The sequence below is a fragment of the Gossypium hirsutum genome, chromosome A08 (assembly GCF_007990345.1).
Source record: "Gossypium hirsutum isolate 1008001.06 chromosome A08, Gossypium_hirsutum_v2.1, whole genome shotgun sequence".
In the NCBI taxonomy this organism is placed as follows: Eukaryota; Viridiplantae; Streptophyta; class Magnoliopsida; order Malvales; family Malvaceae; genus Gossypium; species Gossypium hirsutum.
Window position 1 is genome coordinate 122147016 of NC_053431.1, and position 18156 is coordinate 122165171.

The window sequence follows — 18156 nt, forward strand, 5'->3', positions numbered from 1 at the left end:
TTGTCTTCCACCTTAGAAATTGTATCAATATATATCAACTCATATATATCAGTTAAATTCTGCTATAGTCATTATATAATTTGGTCATTTTTAGTTTTATATTTTTGAATTAGTCAATTATTGTCCCTGTACTTTTGAAATTTTAAAAATTTAATCCTAACCTAAACAACAACAGTTAAATCCATTTAGTTAAATTCAATAATTATTAGTCATGTACCATATGTACCATGCGCATAATTGTAGATTCAATCCATATTCTCTAACGGGATCATTATAACTATTTATATTTTTTAAATTTTTAAATTTTAATCTTAATACAAATAATAATAATTAATACATTAATTAAAATTTTAAGATATAATTTATAAAATAATAAACAAACATAATATTTGATTAGAATTTAACCACTTTATTTATTTTTCTAGAAAATTAACTTAAGCGAAAAGAGGAATGCCATTTTCAATACATGTCGCGCGATTCTCTAACAGTCAAAGCTAGACCCAACGCGGTATTTGTGGAAAAATAACACAATGCATATGCTTTTTGAGTTCTTTTCATGCACGCGTTTTAATTTAATGCAATCCAACCGTGTTTTTTTTTTTCATATTTCTCTTGTCATAAAAACAACTACAATCCAACATTTTCTTTTTCATAATCTTCTAATATGACATTTAAAATCGAATAATATTTTCAATGAATGACTCGTTTTCATAGTACATTTTATCGTTTTTCTTGATTTACTTTTCAAATTTCAATGATGATAGCGCGTTGTTTGTTGTTCCACTTTTGTTAATCGTTAATGGTCCCAATGATTTTATTAGCAGTTTTTTTTTTTAGTTAAAGTCTGGTTCAGTGATGTGTACAATTTAAGTCTGAGGTTGATCCTTTTCAAAGTATATACTCACCAAAATTATCATAAAATAATGTTCTTTTCTTGTTTTAGGGTTTTTCACCTTTTCTCCTTTCTTATCTTTTAAATACAATATTTCCTTGACTTTAATAACATTTACGTGTTTTTATAGCAGTGGCTTTGAAGAGTTTCCAGGTACCTTCAGTGGGTGACTTGAGTTTTCAAGTCAATGAAAGCAACATTTGCTCTCTGATTATTTATATGGAACCAGCTGGCTACAAGTGGGTTTAAGGGCTTGTTTGCTCACAGTGTTTTCTGCTTCTTTTTCTTTTTATATTTTGTTTCCGTTTTCATGATGTTGCCTACTAAGAGGCCTGCTCCTGATCATGGTGATGATGAAAGCTATGAACTTATGGTCCCTGAACCAAAAAGAAGAACTAGCCTTAAGAAGTGAGTTGGCCCTTTTTTTTCTTTTTATAAGTTAATAATTTACATGTTTTCGAATTGGGTTTTCTTTAATTTGTTGTTTTTTTGCAGTATTAGAAACATAATGGGTGTTGGAGGGCTTTCCTTTAATAAAATTGTGCTCAACCTTGAACCAATGCTTAGAATATGGGTAAGATCACATACATGATCTTATGTATCAATGAATTGAATTTATTAAGCTGGAAATATGTATATTTATGCTTTGTACCTTTGATCATTGTTGAATGTAGGTTCACGAGGCAGTGGAAGCTGCAATTAGGTCCTCCATTCATCCATCTTCAAGGTTAGCCATTTTGCTTCTTTTGCAATTTTTTTTGTTATAGATAACAAAAGTCTAAGTTGGTTTTTTGTTTGATTCTTTTTTAGGCCTTCGCTTAATCGGATCGAGGCATCAAGAGGACGAAGGCTGCAGTTACTTTTCGTCGATAAACCGCCTTCGACTATATTTACAGGCAGCAAGGTTGGGACTGAGAATGGTTATCCCATTAGGATTATCCTAGTTGATGCAACTAGCCAGGCAATAATCTCGTCTGGCTACCTGTCTTCTATTAAGGTCGAGATTGTCGCCCTTAACGGTGAGTTTGGCACTGATGAACGACAAGATTGGACCGAAAACGAATTCAATGCCAGTGTTCTTCGTGAACGAGAAGGTAGAAGGCCGTTGGTAACTGGAGATCTCAACATTACGTTGGTAGATGGTGTAGGTACTGTTGATAATGTGATTTTCACCGACAATTCGAGCTGGATAAGATGTCGAAAGTTCCGGTTGGGAGCTAGAATTGTGCAAAGGAGTGCTGGTGAAGTGACAATCCGGGAAGCTACAAGTGATGCATTCAAAGTGATGGATCATCGGGGAGAATGTAAAGTTTGAATACTCTGTTTTCAACTTCAATCCTATATATTCTCTGTATGATTATATTCGATTAACAAATAAACATTTTTTGTATGCAGTGTACAAGAAGCACTACCCACCGCTCCTCCATGACGAAGTATGGCGTCTCGAAAGAATAGCAAAAGACGGCGCCTTCCATAAACGTTTGGCAAATAAAAACATTCATACCGTGAAGGACTTCTTACGGTTGCATGTTACCGATCCAATCGCACTACGCAATGTAATAAATGAAAAAAAAATCATGTCAATCACAACATTTGATCTTTTTTTTGTTTTGTTTTGTTTTGTTTCATCTGCTGACCCTGTCTGAATTGTAACATAACTGCAGATACTAGGTGGTGGGATCTCAAACAGGGTATGGGATACAATCATAGAACATGCTTTATCATGTGTTCCTGATGATGATGAATGGTATACCTACCATGGAACTGCACAAAGAGTTGGACTCCTATTAAACTCTATTTACAAGGTTGTTGAAGTAACATTTGATGGCCAAAATTACCTGCCTGTGGAAAATTTAACTTTTTCTCAGAAGGTTTGTACTTTATATGTCATATATATGATATCCATGAGATTTGTCTATGTTAAGACATAAGATTGAATAATTTGTCTGATTCATTTTGCAGCTTTTAGTAGAAGATGCAAAGAGACAAGCTTACAAGAATGTTCGGAACCTGATCCCAGTTGATCGGCGAGCAATTACAGACCCTTCGATGCCCTTAACCAATCTGCTGCCTGAACCGGTCGGCACCTCTAATTTACTTCTGCACCAACCTGATTTCTCAGGTACAAGACCAGACATGCCACTAGGATTCAACCAATCCTTAACATCATTTTCCAATGAAGTGGAAAATCCCAATCCCTTACAGGGAATTGAACCACTTAATCCAATGCTAAGAAACAGTAGTTTTAGAATGGAAGGGATCTTCCCTTACAATGCAGACAACAGTTTTTCACTTTTCGCGGACGACGGTACAAATCAGGACAACACTCAGGCTCAAATGCTAAGCTTAACATCAGCTACTCCAGCATGGGCACAAGGCAGTGGATTTATTTTCACACCAGACTATGAAACATCATCTATAAGCTTCTTGTCTTCTTGCCCGAGCTTCAATGTACATAACCGAAGCATCGGAGAGACAAGAGATGTGTGTTCCAAAACCAGGTGGTTGAAGGTACGAGCTGTTATCCAATGGAAATCAATCAGCCGCGGCGCTGCAAAAAGGCGGCAGCAGCACTGGCTGCTACAAGGTATATGTACATGAATAATATATAAGATCAATTGCACAGCAATTAAGCATCTCCAACATGTTTAATGCAATCAGGAGACAATAATCAGTCTCCTAGATGTTTTAGCATAGGATTCTAAATCTTATGTAGTGTTTTATGGAAATGTATTGTACTGTATTGTAGGAGAGGGCAAGTAGTAGTATTCTCTTTGGTTGATTTATGTGGTGGTAGATTTCACCTTTGTAACTTGTAATTAACAATTGCAATCAAAACAAGGGTGTTTGAAAGTTAAAAAATCAATAAATTCTAATGTTGATAGACTATGAAATAAAGATATTATCTCTTTCCAATCGTTTAATGTCACATTAGTAACTTCATCTTAGATTTTAGGATTTTCATTTGGATATATTTTTTTTTAAGAATGAAAATGTTGATATGGCATTAAACTATTGAAAAAGAGATACAATGGGACGTCCCTATACACTCCTTTCGCTCAACTGAGTTAAAAAGCCAAAATAAATTATTTTAGCCCTTATAAAAAGAAAATGAATTCTTGAACCTCTTTCACGCTCATGTCACGTCGAGGTACTGCGGAAGAAAAAATTGTAAAATCTGATTTAATTTATCGTAATCAATTAGTTAACATGTTGGTTAACCGTATTCTGAAGCATGGAAAAGAAACCATTGGCTTATCAAATTATCTATCGAGCCTTAAAAAAGATTCAACAAAAGATAGAAACAAATCCACTATTTGTTTTACGTCAAGCAATATGTGGAGTAACTCCCGATATAACAGTAAAAGCAAGACGTGTAGGCGAATCGACTCATCAAGTTCCCATTAAAATATGATCCACACAAGAAAAAACACTTATCATTCGTTGGTTATTAGAGGTATCCAAAAATGTCTGAGTCAAAATATGACTTTCAAATTTAGTTCTGTATTAGTGGATGCTGTCAAAGGGAGTGGCTAAAACCACATCACTCTGATTTCATACTTTTTAAATTTGATATGGGTTAGTTTATTTAAGTTCTCATTTAATTTAATATTTTTATATAAAAATATTAAATAATTTTAATTCAAAATAACATAATTAATTACTAAATTACAACACATCTACAATGTGATTGAAAAAATAACATATATTTATTAAAATATTTTATTAAAAATATATGAAAACATAAAAATATTATTAATATTTGTTATTTTATAAAGTTAAGATACTTTTATTAATTACACTGCTAAGTTCAACCAAATGCGTTATAATAAGTAAAACTATTTAATGAAAAAAATATAATTAATGTTATAAAATAAAATAAAAATAGAGAGAATAAAGAACAAAGAAAATATGAAGGCAGTAGATAATGTAATTTATTGATCAAAAAGGGTGATTTACAATATTTCATCGAATTCTCTATTTATAGGCATAATAAGTATAAAAGAAGTAGAGATCTAATTATAATAATTATTAGAATTTAAATTACATCAAAACTTTATCTTGATCATGATAGACATCCACTTAATAAGATACTCATAACAATTAATTATATTTTTAATAATTTTTAAAATTATTTATTAAATTATTGAATACAAATATTTATACACATTTAGTTAAATACAAACATTTGTTTAATTGTATAAACTTAGAAGATTATATTAGAGATTTTATTGAAAAGTCTTAATCGAATTTTTGTATAATATTAATATATTTTATACTTATTTAAATTTAATTTAACCGAATATATGGATCTCAAATTTTATTTAAACTCATTCATATTTATAAAATAAAATTCATATATGAATTTAGACTTAAATATTAAAGCTCGAACTTAATTAATATTTTAAATAATTTAATTTTTTATAAAACTTATATTTTAAATGTACAACCTTCCTAAATTTCAGACCTTTAAAGAGATATAATATTTTTTATATAAACCCTCTTAAATTTCGAGTTTAAGAGAACATTAAAGTCTTAAACGGGATCCAAAGTTGTTTACGTGACGGAAGGGACGAGTGACGGATAGGGGGAAGAGAAAAACGGTAATGTGGTAAGCACCCAGAAGATTCCGAAGACCAATGGCAAATCTCGTAATTTAAACCCAAATCCGGCGGCATTTCAATAACCCCCGCCAAGAAAATATCTAGCTTAATTCTCTCGAAGTTTCCTATCCTTCTTCTCCTTAGATATTTTTCTCGCTCTCCAAACTACAAAAAAAAAAAACAAAAACAAAAAATCTGAAAAAAAATCCTAACAGCGACAACATAAACTAGTGTTTCTGTTTTTCTCAAAAAGAACATTGGTTTTTTTTCCTAACCTGTTGTTCCTGTTTCTAAGATCTCATTAAAGTTATGGTTTTTGTATAGTTTGTCTTTTTCTTAAGAGCTAAAAGATTTTGGACGGCTAAGATGGACCGGGAAGGAGGATCCCACGGCGGATCTTGTTACTACACTATTCTCGGGATTCGCAAGGACGCCTCCTTCTCCGATATCCGTACTGCTTACCGTAAGCTTGCTCTGGTAATCAAAAAGCTTCTCTGGTTTTCATTAATTTTCAACGTTTTAGATTAAAAAAAACGGTGCTTTTAATGTATTCTTTTTGACGTTTTATTTTCTTCTTTTTTTGGAAGAAATGGCACCCGGACAGATACGTCACAAATCCGGCGGTAGCCGGCGAAGCGAAACTCAGGTTTCAGCAAATCCAAGAAGCTTATTCCGGTAACATTGTCGAATCCCTCCCTCTAATCCTATCGCCGTCGAATTTTATCACCTTATTTGTTCATCAAATTGGCCGTTTGCTTTTTCACAGTTCTCTCAAACGGGTCCAAGAGATCAATGTATGACGCCAGTCTCTACGATCCCTCGGCAGATGATGACCAAGTGCGTAAAAATATACATGTATATTTATTTAAAGGTTAAAACATGCTCCAGGTCTTTGAACTCTTCTTACATTTGGAGTTTAGTCCTCTTACTTTTGCTGGCGATAATTTGGTCCTCAATCTTTTGGATTTAAAAATGCAACTCCATTTCTTAGTACTATTAAAATTCCTTTATTAAATTTAAGTTCATTATAACATCAGTTCTGAAAAGTAAAGGGAGTAACTTCTAAATATACAATGACTTGGAGCATATTTTAATATTTATTTAATTTTGCTAAGATCAAATATTTTGCCTCCCTGAACTTTGTAAATTTTGCAAGCAGGACTTCTGTGACTTTATGCAAGAGATGATATCGATGATGAACAATGTGAAAGACGAGGTGATCCCTTGATTTTCCTTTTAAATGTTGTATATGTAATTTATGATATCATCGACAGTTTAATTGATAAAGTGGTTGGATATATAGGGGGATAGTTTCGAGGATCTGCAAAAGATGTTCGCCGATATGGTCGGCAGTGGAGATTGTATGAGCTTCAACGTCAACACTGATCCCACGGAGACGAAGAAGGCGCATTTCACGGCATCTAAGACTTAAGAACAAAGGTAAACGCCCTCCCTTTGTCTTAGTTAATAAGGTCTAATTTCCTTCATTAGAGAAATAGAGGGTTTGTTTAGTTTAAGCCATTTAGGACCTTGTGGAACTTGGGAATTTCTTAACCTTTTAAAAATGATTTTAGAGAAATCGGTGTGATGATTGGCATTGGCATCAATGGTGTGTTCTGTTTTGAGCTCTTTTATTTTTTGCTGCTTGTAATGGAAACGGCACTCAATACTGCAGGTGGTTTGCTTTTCAAGCACCAATTTGCTTTATGCAATTAGGAATTAAAACAGGTTTTTGTGCCAGCAAAACAATTTCTGGGATGCTTATATTTGGGTGTAAATGTTAATACTTGACCCATTTTGAACGAAAGAATAAAATAGGTAGAAAGACCCCTGCAATCCCTCTCAATTTTGAAATTTATCAAAGTGATCCCTCACAAAATTTAGAACAATTTAATCCTATCAATTTTGAAAGCTAGTAATAAAGATAATTAATTACGATGTTAATGTTTTTCATTAATTATACATGATTTTGATTGATATAATAAATTTAGTCAAAGTTTATACATTTTGTAAATTTGCTCTTAATTTAAAAATTTTATCCGATAAAATAATGAGATTGAATTTGTTGAATGCTCTAGAATTAAGGTCAAAATGATGAAATATATGAACATTGATGGTTAAAGTTGTTATTACACCAATAAAAACTTATGTATAATGAGATACCTGAACTGTTACTTGCTTTTGAAATGAAGAGGGGCTGAAAAGGTTTTTTACCAATAAAATACAACCCACAATTTGGTTTCTGGGCATCACTCTCATCAGCATTCGGCAACAAAAAATGGTGGTTAGAAGCCCAGTGGCGATTTTGATGGATTAAGATGAGGTTATTTGGGTTCTGGCCATCAAAGTATTGTTGCAAAGATCATCTTCATATTCATAATTCAACAACAAAATCAAGTTTATCATCATTATCTGGGTTTCAACCTTGGCAACGCCAAGCTGCATTTTCTTTTGATGCCATTGTTTTGTTGCAGTTTTTGCCCGAAAGAAGGGACCAAAAAAAAAGAAAAAAAACTACTGAGTTTGGGCGTTGATGGCTCAATCATAATGTAAATATCATAATGTAAATAGTAGTTACAAAATCAATCAACCAAGTATGAAAAGGCCCGTTTACAGCCAGCCTTTGGGTAAAATTTTTTTGTTGTAATTTTACTACTATTTCACTGTTATTATTTAAATATTGTATAACTCTTGTTTTATTATTAATTTTATAATTATTTTAGAGGCATTTACTTGTTAAGTTATAACTATCTTAGTGTTATTTAAGTATTGTATTTTTAACTTGTGAGAAATATTTATTTTAATATTTTAGTGTATTTGATGTATTATATTTTTTAAATTTTTTTATATAAAATAATATAAAAAAATATAACACGTGTAAGCTGAACCGAGTTCAAATTTAACATTTTTATTTAAGTTAAATTTAGATAAAATTTTATGCCAATTTTTTAAATCGAGCTCAAGTCTAAAAAATAAACTTAAAATTTTACATTGACCTAATCTGAACTTGACCCGATTATGATGGAGTCTAAATGAAAAATGATATTGTAGCCGTTTCTTATATTGTATGTCTTAAATAATTGTTTTTCTGATCCTTTGAAAGTATTATTATATATTTGTATAAATATATTATTTAACTTTTGAGGTGCATTTTTATTTTTATCATGTTTTAATTGTTTTTATTTTTATGTTATCACGTTTTAATTGTTTTTATTTATTCTATTTTGTAACATCGTGAATGGTTTATTGTTTTGGTGGGAAGGGAATTGCTTTTAGGGCGAATAAAATTCGATTTATTTTGGAAAAATTAAAAATAATATTGAATTTCGAGTTAATTGAATTGAATTATTTAAGTTATTTAAATTATTCGGGTCAACTCGAATAAATTGATTCGAGTTGAATATGACATCATATAATTCGAATAATTTGAATAACAAATTGGTGTAAATACCTCTTTGGTCCCTATCAATTTTGAAAATAAGTAAATTGACCTCTCTCAACAAAATAACAAAAAAATTTAAAAATTATTTTTAAAAATTAAAAATTAAAAATATTTATAAACATATATAAAAGGTTAAATTTTTTAAAAAATAAATAATAATTTTAGGACCTAATTAATGATTCAAATTTATCATACTCAAGTAAATTTTTTTACTTTTCTTTTAAATTTTTTTCAAATATATGGTTTTAAATTTATGTGCTCTAACATAGAATTAGTTATATTATAATAATATTTTTATTTGACATGTTTAATTTTTTTTAATTTTACTTGATTCGACTCGACTTGAAAAAATTTTAAATTGAATTAGGATGATAAAATAAGACTCATGAACTCGATTAACTCGAAATTTCTTCACTTGATTCGATCAAATGCTCACTCCTAATTGCATTGATCCCTCCAAAGTATGTATTGTGGGCCTTGAAATCACTAAGTCCAACTCAATCTAGGCCCAAACTAATCAGATATTTTAAGAGAAAATATCAAAAAAATTTTATAAGATGTCTAAATTAGGTTTAATGCTTCTGATCGCATAATAACGGTTTAATTTAATTGTTTTTTTTTTTTTGAAAAGCTAAGATTGGAGGAAGATGTATAGCAATTGAAGCTTTAAATGAGGGTCTATTTATGCAGCATAAAAATAAAAATCAGTCAAAGTGAATCTCACATCGATAATCCCACTTTTAATATGATATTAGTCAATATATAATTATATATTGGTGATAAAAGAAGCCAAATTAGGATCCGAGACGTACGGATCGGGCGATGCAAATGTGCTGAATCCGAGTTTATAGGTGATGATGGGGCTCAACTTCAACTGAATGCCAAAAGCCCACTCCTCCACCATCCCTCAACCTCAAGACGAGGGGCTAACCCCATTTTCTATCTCCAGGTAAGAAAAACTGAAAAAAGGAATCTATTTCTCTCACTTTCAGAAGTGTGTGTTTGGAACTTTTTTTCGAACACGTAATGCGCGTTGCTTCACGTCTCGAATCACTCCCTGCACAAGGCACGCCTCTCTCTCTCTCTCCCTCTCATGTGTTTGCTTGCTTGGAAATTGAAGGGATATAAGAGAAAGGTTTTGATTTTATTATGTTTTGAGAAATGCGAAGGGAAGTAGAAGAACTCACAATCGAGCTTGGTAAAAGAAAAAAAAAAGTTGCTTCTCAATGTATAACAGAAGAGAAAAAAAACTAAGATTTTGAATTCAAATTTTAGGGGTTTTTTTTCTTGGGGGGGGCGAGTCTCTGAATTTGTATTTTGTGATGACATTGAAGTTTTGTTCTTATTTCCCCCCTTCAGAGCATATATGGTTGCATTAAACTTCATTTAGAGTGTGCTATTTGATTAAATAGTTAGTCTTGTTTTGTTAAGAGTCGAAGTAACAGTTCGCCATTAATTGTGATATTGATGTCAGACAAACAAACTTTTATCATTGGGTTCAGTTTTTTGTGTAAAAAAAAACCATTTTAAATTTTTGGTGCAAAATTAGGGTTAAAGTTCACTCCTTGATGGCTTGATCAATTGTTTTCAGTAATGTCTGATCTGTAAACTTCTCCATTGAAACTTGTTTTGTGAAGGTTTACCCTCAGCTCCTTTATTCAAGGTTTTAAGGGTTTTGGTTCATTACCCTAGTGATTCTTGGGTTTTCATATTTTGGGTCTTAATTTGATCATGTAGGGATCTTTTATTTCGGGTTTTAGTTTGACTATGTAATGAACTTAAATCTTTTTGAGGCTTGATATGGTTGATATTTTATCTGTTATTCTTATTTTACTAATTCAACTGTTCATCATTTTCAGGTTGGAGTCCATTGTTTGTCTGATGCGGTATAATTTATCCATTATAGATCAAATTCCAATGAGATCCGCTGCCATTTACTTTTCAATGTTGCAAGCCCCCAGAGGCAGGATCCATGGCTTAGCTAACTTTTGTTGGGAAAGCTTCCGCGGTATAAGTTGCAGTCATGTAAATAGTTCGAGCCTCAAGCCACTTGCTTCCAAGTATGGGGTTCAAGGAGGTTACAGTAGGAGATGGATTAGAAGGCCTATGACAACAAAAACAGGTGGGAGAAACAAGACTAACCAGGCTGCTAAACCAAGTAACCTTGTGCGTAAAATTGTAGATGAAAAGGTGTCAACAAGCACTGCATTGGATTTAAATAAAGCAGATGAAACAAGTAAACATCAACAGATTCAGTACTGTGGTATTAAACAGATGATTGCAGAGAACAAAGACTTAGCCGACCTTGTAACGTTTATCATTTATGATACTGAAACTTCGGGCTTTAGTAGAAAAGCTGACCGAATCATCGAGATAGCTCTTCAGGATCTGGCAGGAGGTGAAAACAGCACATTCCAGACTTTGGTTAATCCCGGATGCTTTGTTGCAAATTCTCATATTCATGGCATCACAAGCAACATGGTTTGTAGGCCTGATGTTCCAAGGTACACTATTTCTTGGGTTTCTTCCACAACTTATGAAATCAAAACGAGAAAATTTGTTTACTAGGCAGTGTTAGTGGTTAAATTTGAAACTTTTCCCCCATTGATTGCTGGATAATGACATTGGCAAACTGCTAATTGCATCTAAAGCCAAATTATTAGGTTTTGCTTATAACATGATGTGCTGTATGGACCTTTTGTAGGATGGAGCAACTAATACCAATCCTACTGCAGTTTATAAAAAGCCGTCAGAAACCCGGGGGTTATGTATTGTGGGGTGCTCACAATAGTTTTGCATTTGATTTACCGTTTTTAATCAATGAATTCAGTCGTTGCTCATATGAGATTCCTCCGAATTGGTTGTTTATGGACACCATTCCTCTCGCCCGTGAACTGATGAAGTCCGGAGGTCTCTCTCTTTTCCCTCCCATTTTTTGTTGACATGGCTTAGCTGCAAGTTAAAAGCTTTGACATTGAAATCGAATTCCTTTTTATCCACAGGGTCCAACCTCCCTTCGGGAACATCCTTACAAGCACTTCGAGAGCACTACAAGATCCCATTAGTTGGTTCAGCACACAGAGCCATGTCTGATGTAAGAACCTTATCAATGATTCTACAGATGTTAACATTTGACTTGAAACTCACACTCCCAAACCTTGTCACAAGATCTTTCACTGCCTTTGAATATGTCAACAATAAAAGGAAAAAGAGTTGAGCCTTAGTTTCGAGGTGGTTTATCCTGTATTTAATTATTTGTTGTATTCCTTAAACTCCATTCTTACCAATAAAATGCTAAGCTGCATTTGTGATTCAATCACTATATGAATCATGTTTATTTGGAAATTAACATCCATTTCATGCTTATATATGTTTACTCTCTGAGCTTACCAACATAAGAAAGCATATGATTACTGACCTAAAGAATGTTGTAACAAGTAAGCTCAAGAGAAGAAGTTTGAGATTGTATAAGCAGTTCGGTTATCAGATCCATATTTATGAGTACTGACCTAAAGAATGAATTTATTATACAAACCTTCTTGATAACAACCTAATCTATCAAACACATCAAAGATAAATGCAAGGCTAAAGTCATATAGCTTCTATGCATTCACTCTACGCCTAAAACCTTTCCGATAGAATGCTAGATGCCACTTTCACAAATGGCGAAATATAAATAATGAAATCTACTTTAAAACGGTTCCTAGTCTGATCACAGTAGTGTTATCTTCTATCACCAATTCTAAAGGAAGCGTCCTTTATAAAGTCATGTGGAACCAACTATCATATCTCAAACAAATCATTTAGAAAACATTAAACTATTTATTTTATTGGTAATTTCAAATAATTAAACTTCTAATCAACTATCTATAAATATTTAATATTTAATTGAAGAGAAAACGATAAAAATCTACAAATTGATGAAAATACGAAAATTCTAATTGTCATTTCACTCATTCAATTAAAAGAGATGCAGACTTATTAGAATTGTTTTTTCTTAATGAAGTTCCGAGTTAGTGTCTGTGCTTAGGGTTTGGAATAATGTACAACAGATGTGCGATTCATGAGTGATAATGCGCTTAATTGACATGTTTTTACTATTTATTTTAATTAATTTTGGACATAAGTTCTACTAAACTTGGCAATTAATTGATCATTTTTTGTACAGGTTAGCATGAGTCGTGGGCACCTGCCACCCATTTTAGTTATAACGAAATACAAATCTTGATAGATCAGTCTTTGTGTGATAGACCCTCCTCCCTATACTACAAATTTAATTTTGGTTTTAGGTATGGTAATTTATTTTTGATCAATTTAACACCCATCAATGAGTTAGAAAATAGTGGAGAAGATTCAACCGATTGAAAGTAAAAATTAAAGTTATGTGAGAATCTAAAATTAATAGCTTTGAGTTATCTTCGAAACGGTTTTTGAATAACTTGAACTTGAAATATGGTAATTTTTGTAAAGCAATGCATTTCCCTATGGGAAGTTCAAGAATAGTAGTTCACAGGATTAACTTCTGACTTTCTAAAATATTTTGACTTCCTTTTTGTGTTATTTTTGTTCCCAAATCATAGATCATCAAGTTGTCTTCACAACAATTTTGAATAACCTAATTTCAAGTCCTACAACATGACATATGATCGTTTCTATCAATGAGTTTAGTGACAGTTTGAAATTGACCACAAGTAAACTTTTCCAGCTTGTAGAAACGGATCAAAATAAATCTAGGTAATAAATTATCAATGATTTATAGTTCTTAACTAATTGAGTTGATTCTAAATTGTATTAAAATTTTTAAAATTTGGTCCTGCACCACTTTCGTATTTTTCCAACATGAAATACATCATATCACTAGGTTTAAGATAGAGAAATTGCCTATACGATACATAGGTGTTCCTTTTGTGATTAAGAGACTCTTCTCCCTTAAGATTTCAACTTGTATTTATTCTTGTTCAGCCAAACATCTAAGCTATGCAGGAAGGATGCAATTTATCCGGTCAAGTTCAGAATCTTTTATGTAGACAATTTTTTGTTGCCAAAAGCAATAATTCGATCTATTAATCAGAGAAAAGACGAGGCCCCAAGGGTGCAAGGGTCAATTGAGGACAAATTTGTAAGCCCAAATCAAAAGGGGGGCTTGGATTGAAAAATCTTGAAATATGAAACCATGCTATATGATTAACCATATTGAAGCTATCCAGGGATCATTATAAATAGCTTAGCTGCAAGCTTGAAAGATTGGTCTTTGTGACATGTTTCTTCTTTTCGTAATAAAAGTTGGAATTGGAGAGTGATTCTAGGAGTTGGAGAAAAAGCTAGTTATTGCTTAAACTTGATACCAGGACAAAAAATAAGGAGAGAAAGATGGTAAGGTTCCATGGCATAGAACTCTTTGGTTACCTATAAAAGTGAGGCTCCAATCCATGGGGTTAACATTGATAGTTATTGCAAATTGGCTGAAAAGATAAGACGTCATCTGTTGTTTGATTGTGAATATCTGAAGAAAGTTTGGGGAGAAGTCCTTAAGCTTTGCAATATTAACAGAAGGACCAGCAGATGGAATCAAGAGTTTCAATGGGCTATTGCGTGTTTGAAGGGGAAATCTCTCATAACTCTTATTTTGAAGCTACCATAGAACGCTCCTATTAACTTTATATGCAGACAACGAAACAGTAGACAGAGCAGTTGCATGGATTAGATTGAGGGGGAAATCTATTAATACACTTATATAGTAAACGTACAATTATGTAGAGATTGGGGATAGGGGCATAAATGAGGTGTTGGTGCTCTCAAGCTATTCGAATTCGATTAAAAAAAAATTAAACTCGATTTGGTAATTATCAAGCTGAGCTTAAGCTCGAGCTATTGATCAAACCGAATTCGAGTTTAGTTATACTTGTCTCGAACACCTTGCATGTCTTATCAAGTTTTATATATTTTTATATTATTAAATTAAGTTATTGCCCTTAATATGTTTTATTAACCCTAAACTTAATTATTGAATCGAGTTCGAGCTTGAGTATAAAAATTGGTAAACGAGTTTAATCGAGCTCGAGTAACTTGATTATATCTCAAGCCGATTTCAAGCTTAAAAATAGATGTTCTATCAAGTTCAAGCTTGAGCTTGACAATATTCAGGCTCGGCTCGGCTCGGCTTGATTACTCCCCTAATTCAAATATTAGACTAATTAACGATTTCTTTTTTGAATTTTTGCAACCAAATCAATTGGCTGGTAACAAACCAAAAAATGAAAATTTAACCATTTGCTATGCATTTATATTAACTATAAATTATAAATATGATTTATAAATTTAAATTAAATTTTACAAATAAATTATATTAATTAGTTAAAAAGTATTTAAAATTTATATTTCATAGATCATAATATTAATAATTTGTTATCATAAATTTTAATATGATTTAAATTAAATTATTTTTTACTTTATAACACTACGTTTAAAATAGACATTTAAACTTATCACAATAATTTTTAATAATAACGATAAACACATAAAATATTAAACTAAGCATATCAAAAACACTTTTACACGACATTTTTTGAAAGCATATACATCATGTTTTCATTAAGAGGGTTACCGAAGTTAACAAAAGAGTGACCTAAATATAACTTTATAAGTATTAAGTGACCAAATTGTAATATTAGCCTTTGTTTAATGACAATTTATACAGTTTACCCATTTAAATAAATAAATAAAACTGTGCTATAAAAGGCCAAGAGTTGATAAATGGAAAAACCTTTTTGTCGATGAAATTCACCTCCAAAGGGGAACCAAAGGAATCAGCTTCTTCTTCTTCTTCCTCACACTCACATCCAACACCAAAGACCTAACTACCTTCATACTCTGTAATTTCTTGGGTTTTTATTTATTCAGTGATTTACTTTTAAAAAAATCTATTACCAGAGCTCTAAACAATTCAAGGTTTAACTCCAGAAATTATTGTTTACACTTTGGGTCCAAAATAATTAAAAAAAAAAAGAGAGGGTGATTTAGAAATGGATGCTGATACATGGAGTGTTCGTCTTTCTTCAGCTTCTAAGAGATATCAATCATCTCTTGAATCACGATCTAGTAAGATTTAATAAAACCCCATCTTCTTTTGCACTTCCATTTTGTGATTAAATACATATATTTGATATTTTTTTTAGCTGTGTATGGTGGAAAATTAAGGGAAAGGAAGTTACTCGACTTAAATTGATTACAAGAAGATTAGATTTTTAGGACGAATTTTTTTTACCTATTTTTTTGATTGAAAATGATTTGATGTTTGGAAATGGGTCTAAAATGCAGATATGTTAATGGGGTTTGAAGAAATAGATGAAGAAGATGATATAAGAGAGGAATTCCCATGCCCTTTTTGTTCAGAGTATTTCGATATCGTTGGCTTGTGCTGTCACATTGATGATGAGCATCCTGTGGAGGCTAAAAATGGGGTATTTTTTCTTTCTTTTTTTTATTATTATTTATTTATTCCTCACTGCCCTTTTATATATTTTTACAAGCAAGATGGGTATATTGATTTCTTGTTTTTTTTCATCATCCTTTAAGATTTTGTTCAAAGTAGCATAGTTCACTTAACTGAGTTAAGCTTTGAATTTTAAGGGGTTTGTTTGTTATGGCCCCTGGTAGTTCAGATTTTAAGCCTTTGCCTTAAAAGCTTAAATGAGTCTTTTGATGGTTGAGTATTTATGGATTTTGATAATTTGGATTATTAAGTTTTGGACTAAGAGCTTGAGTTTAACCAATTTGAATGTGTTCATTGAATCTAAATTCTGTTTGTGATGTTTTTTTTTGGTTCACAGGTATGTCCGGTCTGTGCATTGAGGGTTGGGGTTGATATGGTTGCGCATATAACGCTACAACATGGAAATATATTCAAGATATCCTTGTTTATTGAGTTATTATTTATTACAAATTGTCTTTTGAGTTTCTAAGTTGTATCTTTGATTTCTTTCTTTTCATATTGCCATGTACCTTAAAATTATTATCTGTGTCAGCTAAAGATGTAGAGTTTGATGTTGATTCTCAATTTTACCTGTTATTTTTTTCATCTTTGTTCCTGTTCTTTGATGCTCGGATCATCGAAGGACATTTAAGATGAGTCTCCTGTCCTTCTCTCCCTGTTTGGTGTAGTAGTAGCATTGCTAGCTTTGGTGGTCACCGTTACATCACTGTAAGGGCATGATTTAGATATTTTTGTTTCCTTAACGAGTGGTTACATGCAGCGCAAGAGGAAATCACGTAAAGGTGGATCTCATTCAACACTCTCCCTTCTGAAGAAAGAGTTGAGGGAAGGAAACCTACAGACCCTCTTGGGGGGTTCTTCTTGTATAGTGTCTTCATCCAATTCAGCACCTGATCCATTGTTGTCTTTGTTTATTTTACCAATGGTTGATGATTTTGTTAGTGATCAGCCTCCGTTTCGTACTGAAACAAGCAGAAATAACAAAAGTTCTGACATGAATAAGTCCGAAAGGTAAGTTTTTACTGTGTTTTAAATCCAGTTGTCCCTTTTTCTCCCATGGTTGCTTGAGGCAGTCTTACTAATGGATCTTGTCATAGCCTTCTTGTTTGGTATGACATCTCAAAAAGTTCGGTTCTAAGTGAAAAGGGCATGCAGATGTTTAACAACATTGTTTTTTCCTATCGAGGTTTTAGGCTTTTTATGTTTCTGATATTTTGTTTCGATGACAGAACTATCCAATCATCACCCCTTTCTGTTAAGGACCAGGAAGAGAAGGCAAAGAGATGCGAATGCGTTCAAGGGCTGCTGTTGTCTACAATTGTTGATGATATCTTATAAAGCTGCTGTAATTTCCGGACACCGGTTCCTGATGGACATCAAGTTCAGGGAAGAGCCTTCATCCCACTTTCAATCTAGGGTTTGTTAAGCTGTTAGTGGTGAATATCTTGATGTATGTATTAAGCAAAATGTTGAAATAAGGTGTAGCAATGAGTGTAATTTTTAATGTTCGATGATGGACTTATTTTGAAGTTCTTATTTTGTCCAACAACATATTTAAGAGTTAAAGTGATGGAGATTACATAAATATCATTGGAAGGAATTACTAGGCCTAACGTCTTCAATCTAAAAGTATAAAAGTTGAAGCCCATTGAAAAGCTAAAACTTTATAACTAAGTTTACACGCACTCAAATAGAGCTTGATGTAGTGTTGGGTTTGGGAAAATTT

The 18156-nt window shown here is 32.2% G+C and overlaps 4 protein-coding genes across 12 annotated transcripts; all 4 read left to right on the plus strand.

The window, feature by feature from the left end:
* The first annotated feature begins 849 nt into the window (after positions 1 to 849).
* On the plus strand, positions 850 to 3758 carry LOC107899062 (calmodulin-binding protein 60 B). The gene is made up of 7 exons (XM_016824663.2): positions 850 to 1300; positions 1388 to 1466; positions 1567 to 1619; positions 1703 to 2196; positions 2288 to 2448; positions 2557 to 2763; positions 2855 to 3758. The coding sequence occupies exons 1-7, from the start codon at positions 1203 to 1205 to the stop codon at positions 3491 to 3493; spliced, it is 1731 nt and encodes a 576-aa protein (XP_016680152.1). The 5' UTR covers positions 850 to 1202; the 3' UTR covers positions 3494 to 3758.
* A 1752-nt stretch (positions 3759 to 5510) lies between these two features.
* Positions 5511 to 8224, plus strand: LOC107893991 (dnaJ homolog subfamily B member 6). Of its 5 annotated transcripts, XM_016819180.2 has the most exons (7): positions 5584 to 5973; positions 6084 to 6171; positions 6263 to 6333; positions 6656 to 6712; positions 6800 to 6936; positions 7689 to 7721; positions 7786 to 7990. In XM_016819180.2, exons 1-5 carry the CDS (start codon positions 5863 to 5865, stop codon positions 6926 to 6928), a joined length of 456 nt encoding a protein of 151 aa, XP_016674669.1. In that variant the 5' UTR covers positions 5584 to 5862; the 3' UTR covers positions 6929 to 6936; positions 7689 to 7721; positions 7786 to 7990. The 5 variants fall into 5 exon arrangements, with proteins under 5 accessions (XP_016674645.1, XP_016674669.1, XP_016674653.1 ...); XM_016819164.2 differs by having other exon boundaries at positions 7689 to 8224; XM_016819189.2 differs by lacking the exon at positions 7689 to 7721 and having other exon boundaries at positions 7971 to 8224.
* Positions 8225 to 9618: 1394 nt separating this feature from the next.
* Positions 9619 to 12254, plus strand: LOC107894015 (exonuclease DPD1, chloroplastic/mitochondrial). 5 transcript variants are annotated; one of them, XM_016819202.2, is made up of 4 exons: positions 9619 to 9887; positions 10798 to 11442; positions 11643 to 11848; positions 11941 to 12254. In XM_016819202.2, exons 1-4 carry the CDS (start codon positions 9817 to 9819, stop codon positions 12153 to 12155), a joined length of 1137 nt encoding a protein of 378 aa, XP_016674691.2. In that variant the 5' UTR covers positions 9619 to 9816; the 3' UTR covers positions 12156 to 12254. The 5 variants fall into 5 exon arrangements, with proteins under 5 accessions (XP_016674691.2, XP_016674705.2, XP_016674710.2 ...); XM_016819216.2 differs by having other exon boundaries at positions 9806 to 10004; XM_016819221.2 differs by lacking the exon at positions 9619 to 9887 and adding an exon at positions 9999 to 10136.
* Positions 12255 to 15960: 3706 nt separating this feature from the next.
* LOC107894032 (protein DEHYDRATION-INDUCED 19 homolog 3) lies at positions 15961 to 17768 on the plus strand. The gene is given in 5 exon segments (NM_001326821.1): positions 15961 to 16036; positions 16256 to 16398; positions 16768 to 16845; positions 17185 to 17441; positions 17660 to 17768. Coding segments are annotated over 5 exon segments (663 nt in total).
* The last annotated feature ends 388 nt before the right edge of the window (positions 17769 to 18156 follow it).

Excerpts from the sequence above, each read along its gene's own strand:
- LOC107899062 (XM_016824663.2), top strand. The coding sequence starts at position 1,203 with ATGATGTTGCCTACTAAGAGGCCTGCTCCTGATCATGGTGATGATGAA. Across the intron at positions 1,467-1,566 it reads AACCAATGCTTAGAATATGG|GTTCACGAGGCAGTGGAAGC; the intron begins GTAAGATCACAT and ends TGTTGAATGTAG. Across the intron at positions 1,620-1,702 it reads TCCATTCATCCATCTTCAAG|GCCTTCGCTTAATCGGATCG; the intron begins GTTAGCCATTTT and ends ATTCTTTTTTAG.
- LOC107894015 (XM_016819202.2), top strand. The coding sequence starts at position 9,817 with ATGCCAAAAGCCCACTCCTCCACCATCCCTCAACCTCAAGACGAGGGG. Across the intron at positions 9,888-10,797 it reads ACCCCATTTTCTATCTCCAG|GTTGGAGTCCATTGTTTGTC; the intron begins GTAAGAAAAACT and ends CATCATTTTCAG. Across the intron at positions 11,849-11,940 it reads TGAACTGATGAAGTCCGGAG|GGTCCAACCTCCCTTCGGGA; the intron begins GTCTCTCTCTTT and ends TTTTATCCACAG.
- LOC107893991 (XM_016819156.2), top strand. The coding sequence starts at position 5,863 with ATGGACCGGGAAGGAGGATCCCACGGCGGATCTTGTTACTACACTATT. Across the intron at positions 6,172-6,262 it reads AATCCAAGAAGCTTATTCCG|TTCTCTCAAACGGGTCCAAG; the intron begins GTAACATTGTCG and ends GCTTTTTCACAG. Across the intron at positions 6,334-6,655 it reads CCTCGGCAGATGATGACCAA|GACTTCTGTGACTTTATGCA; the intron begins GTGCGTAAAAAT and ends TTTTGCAAGCAG.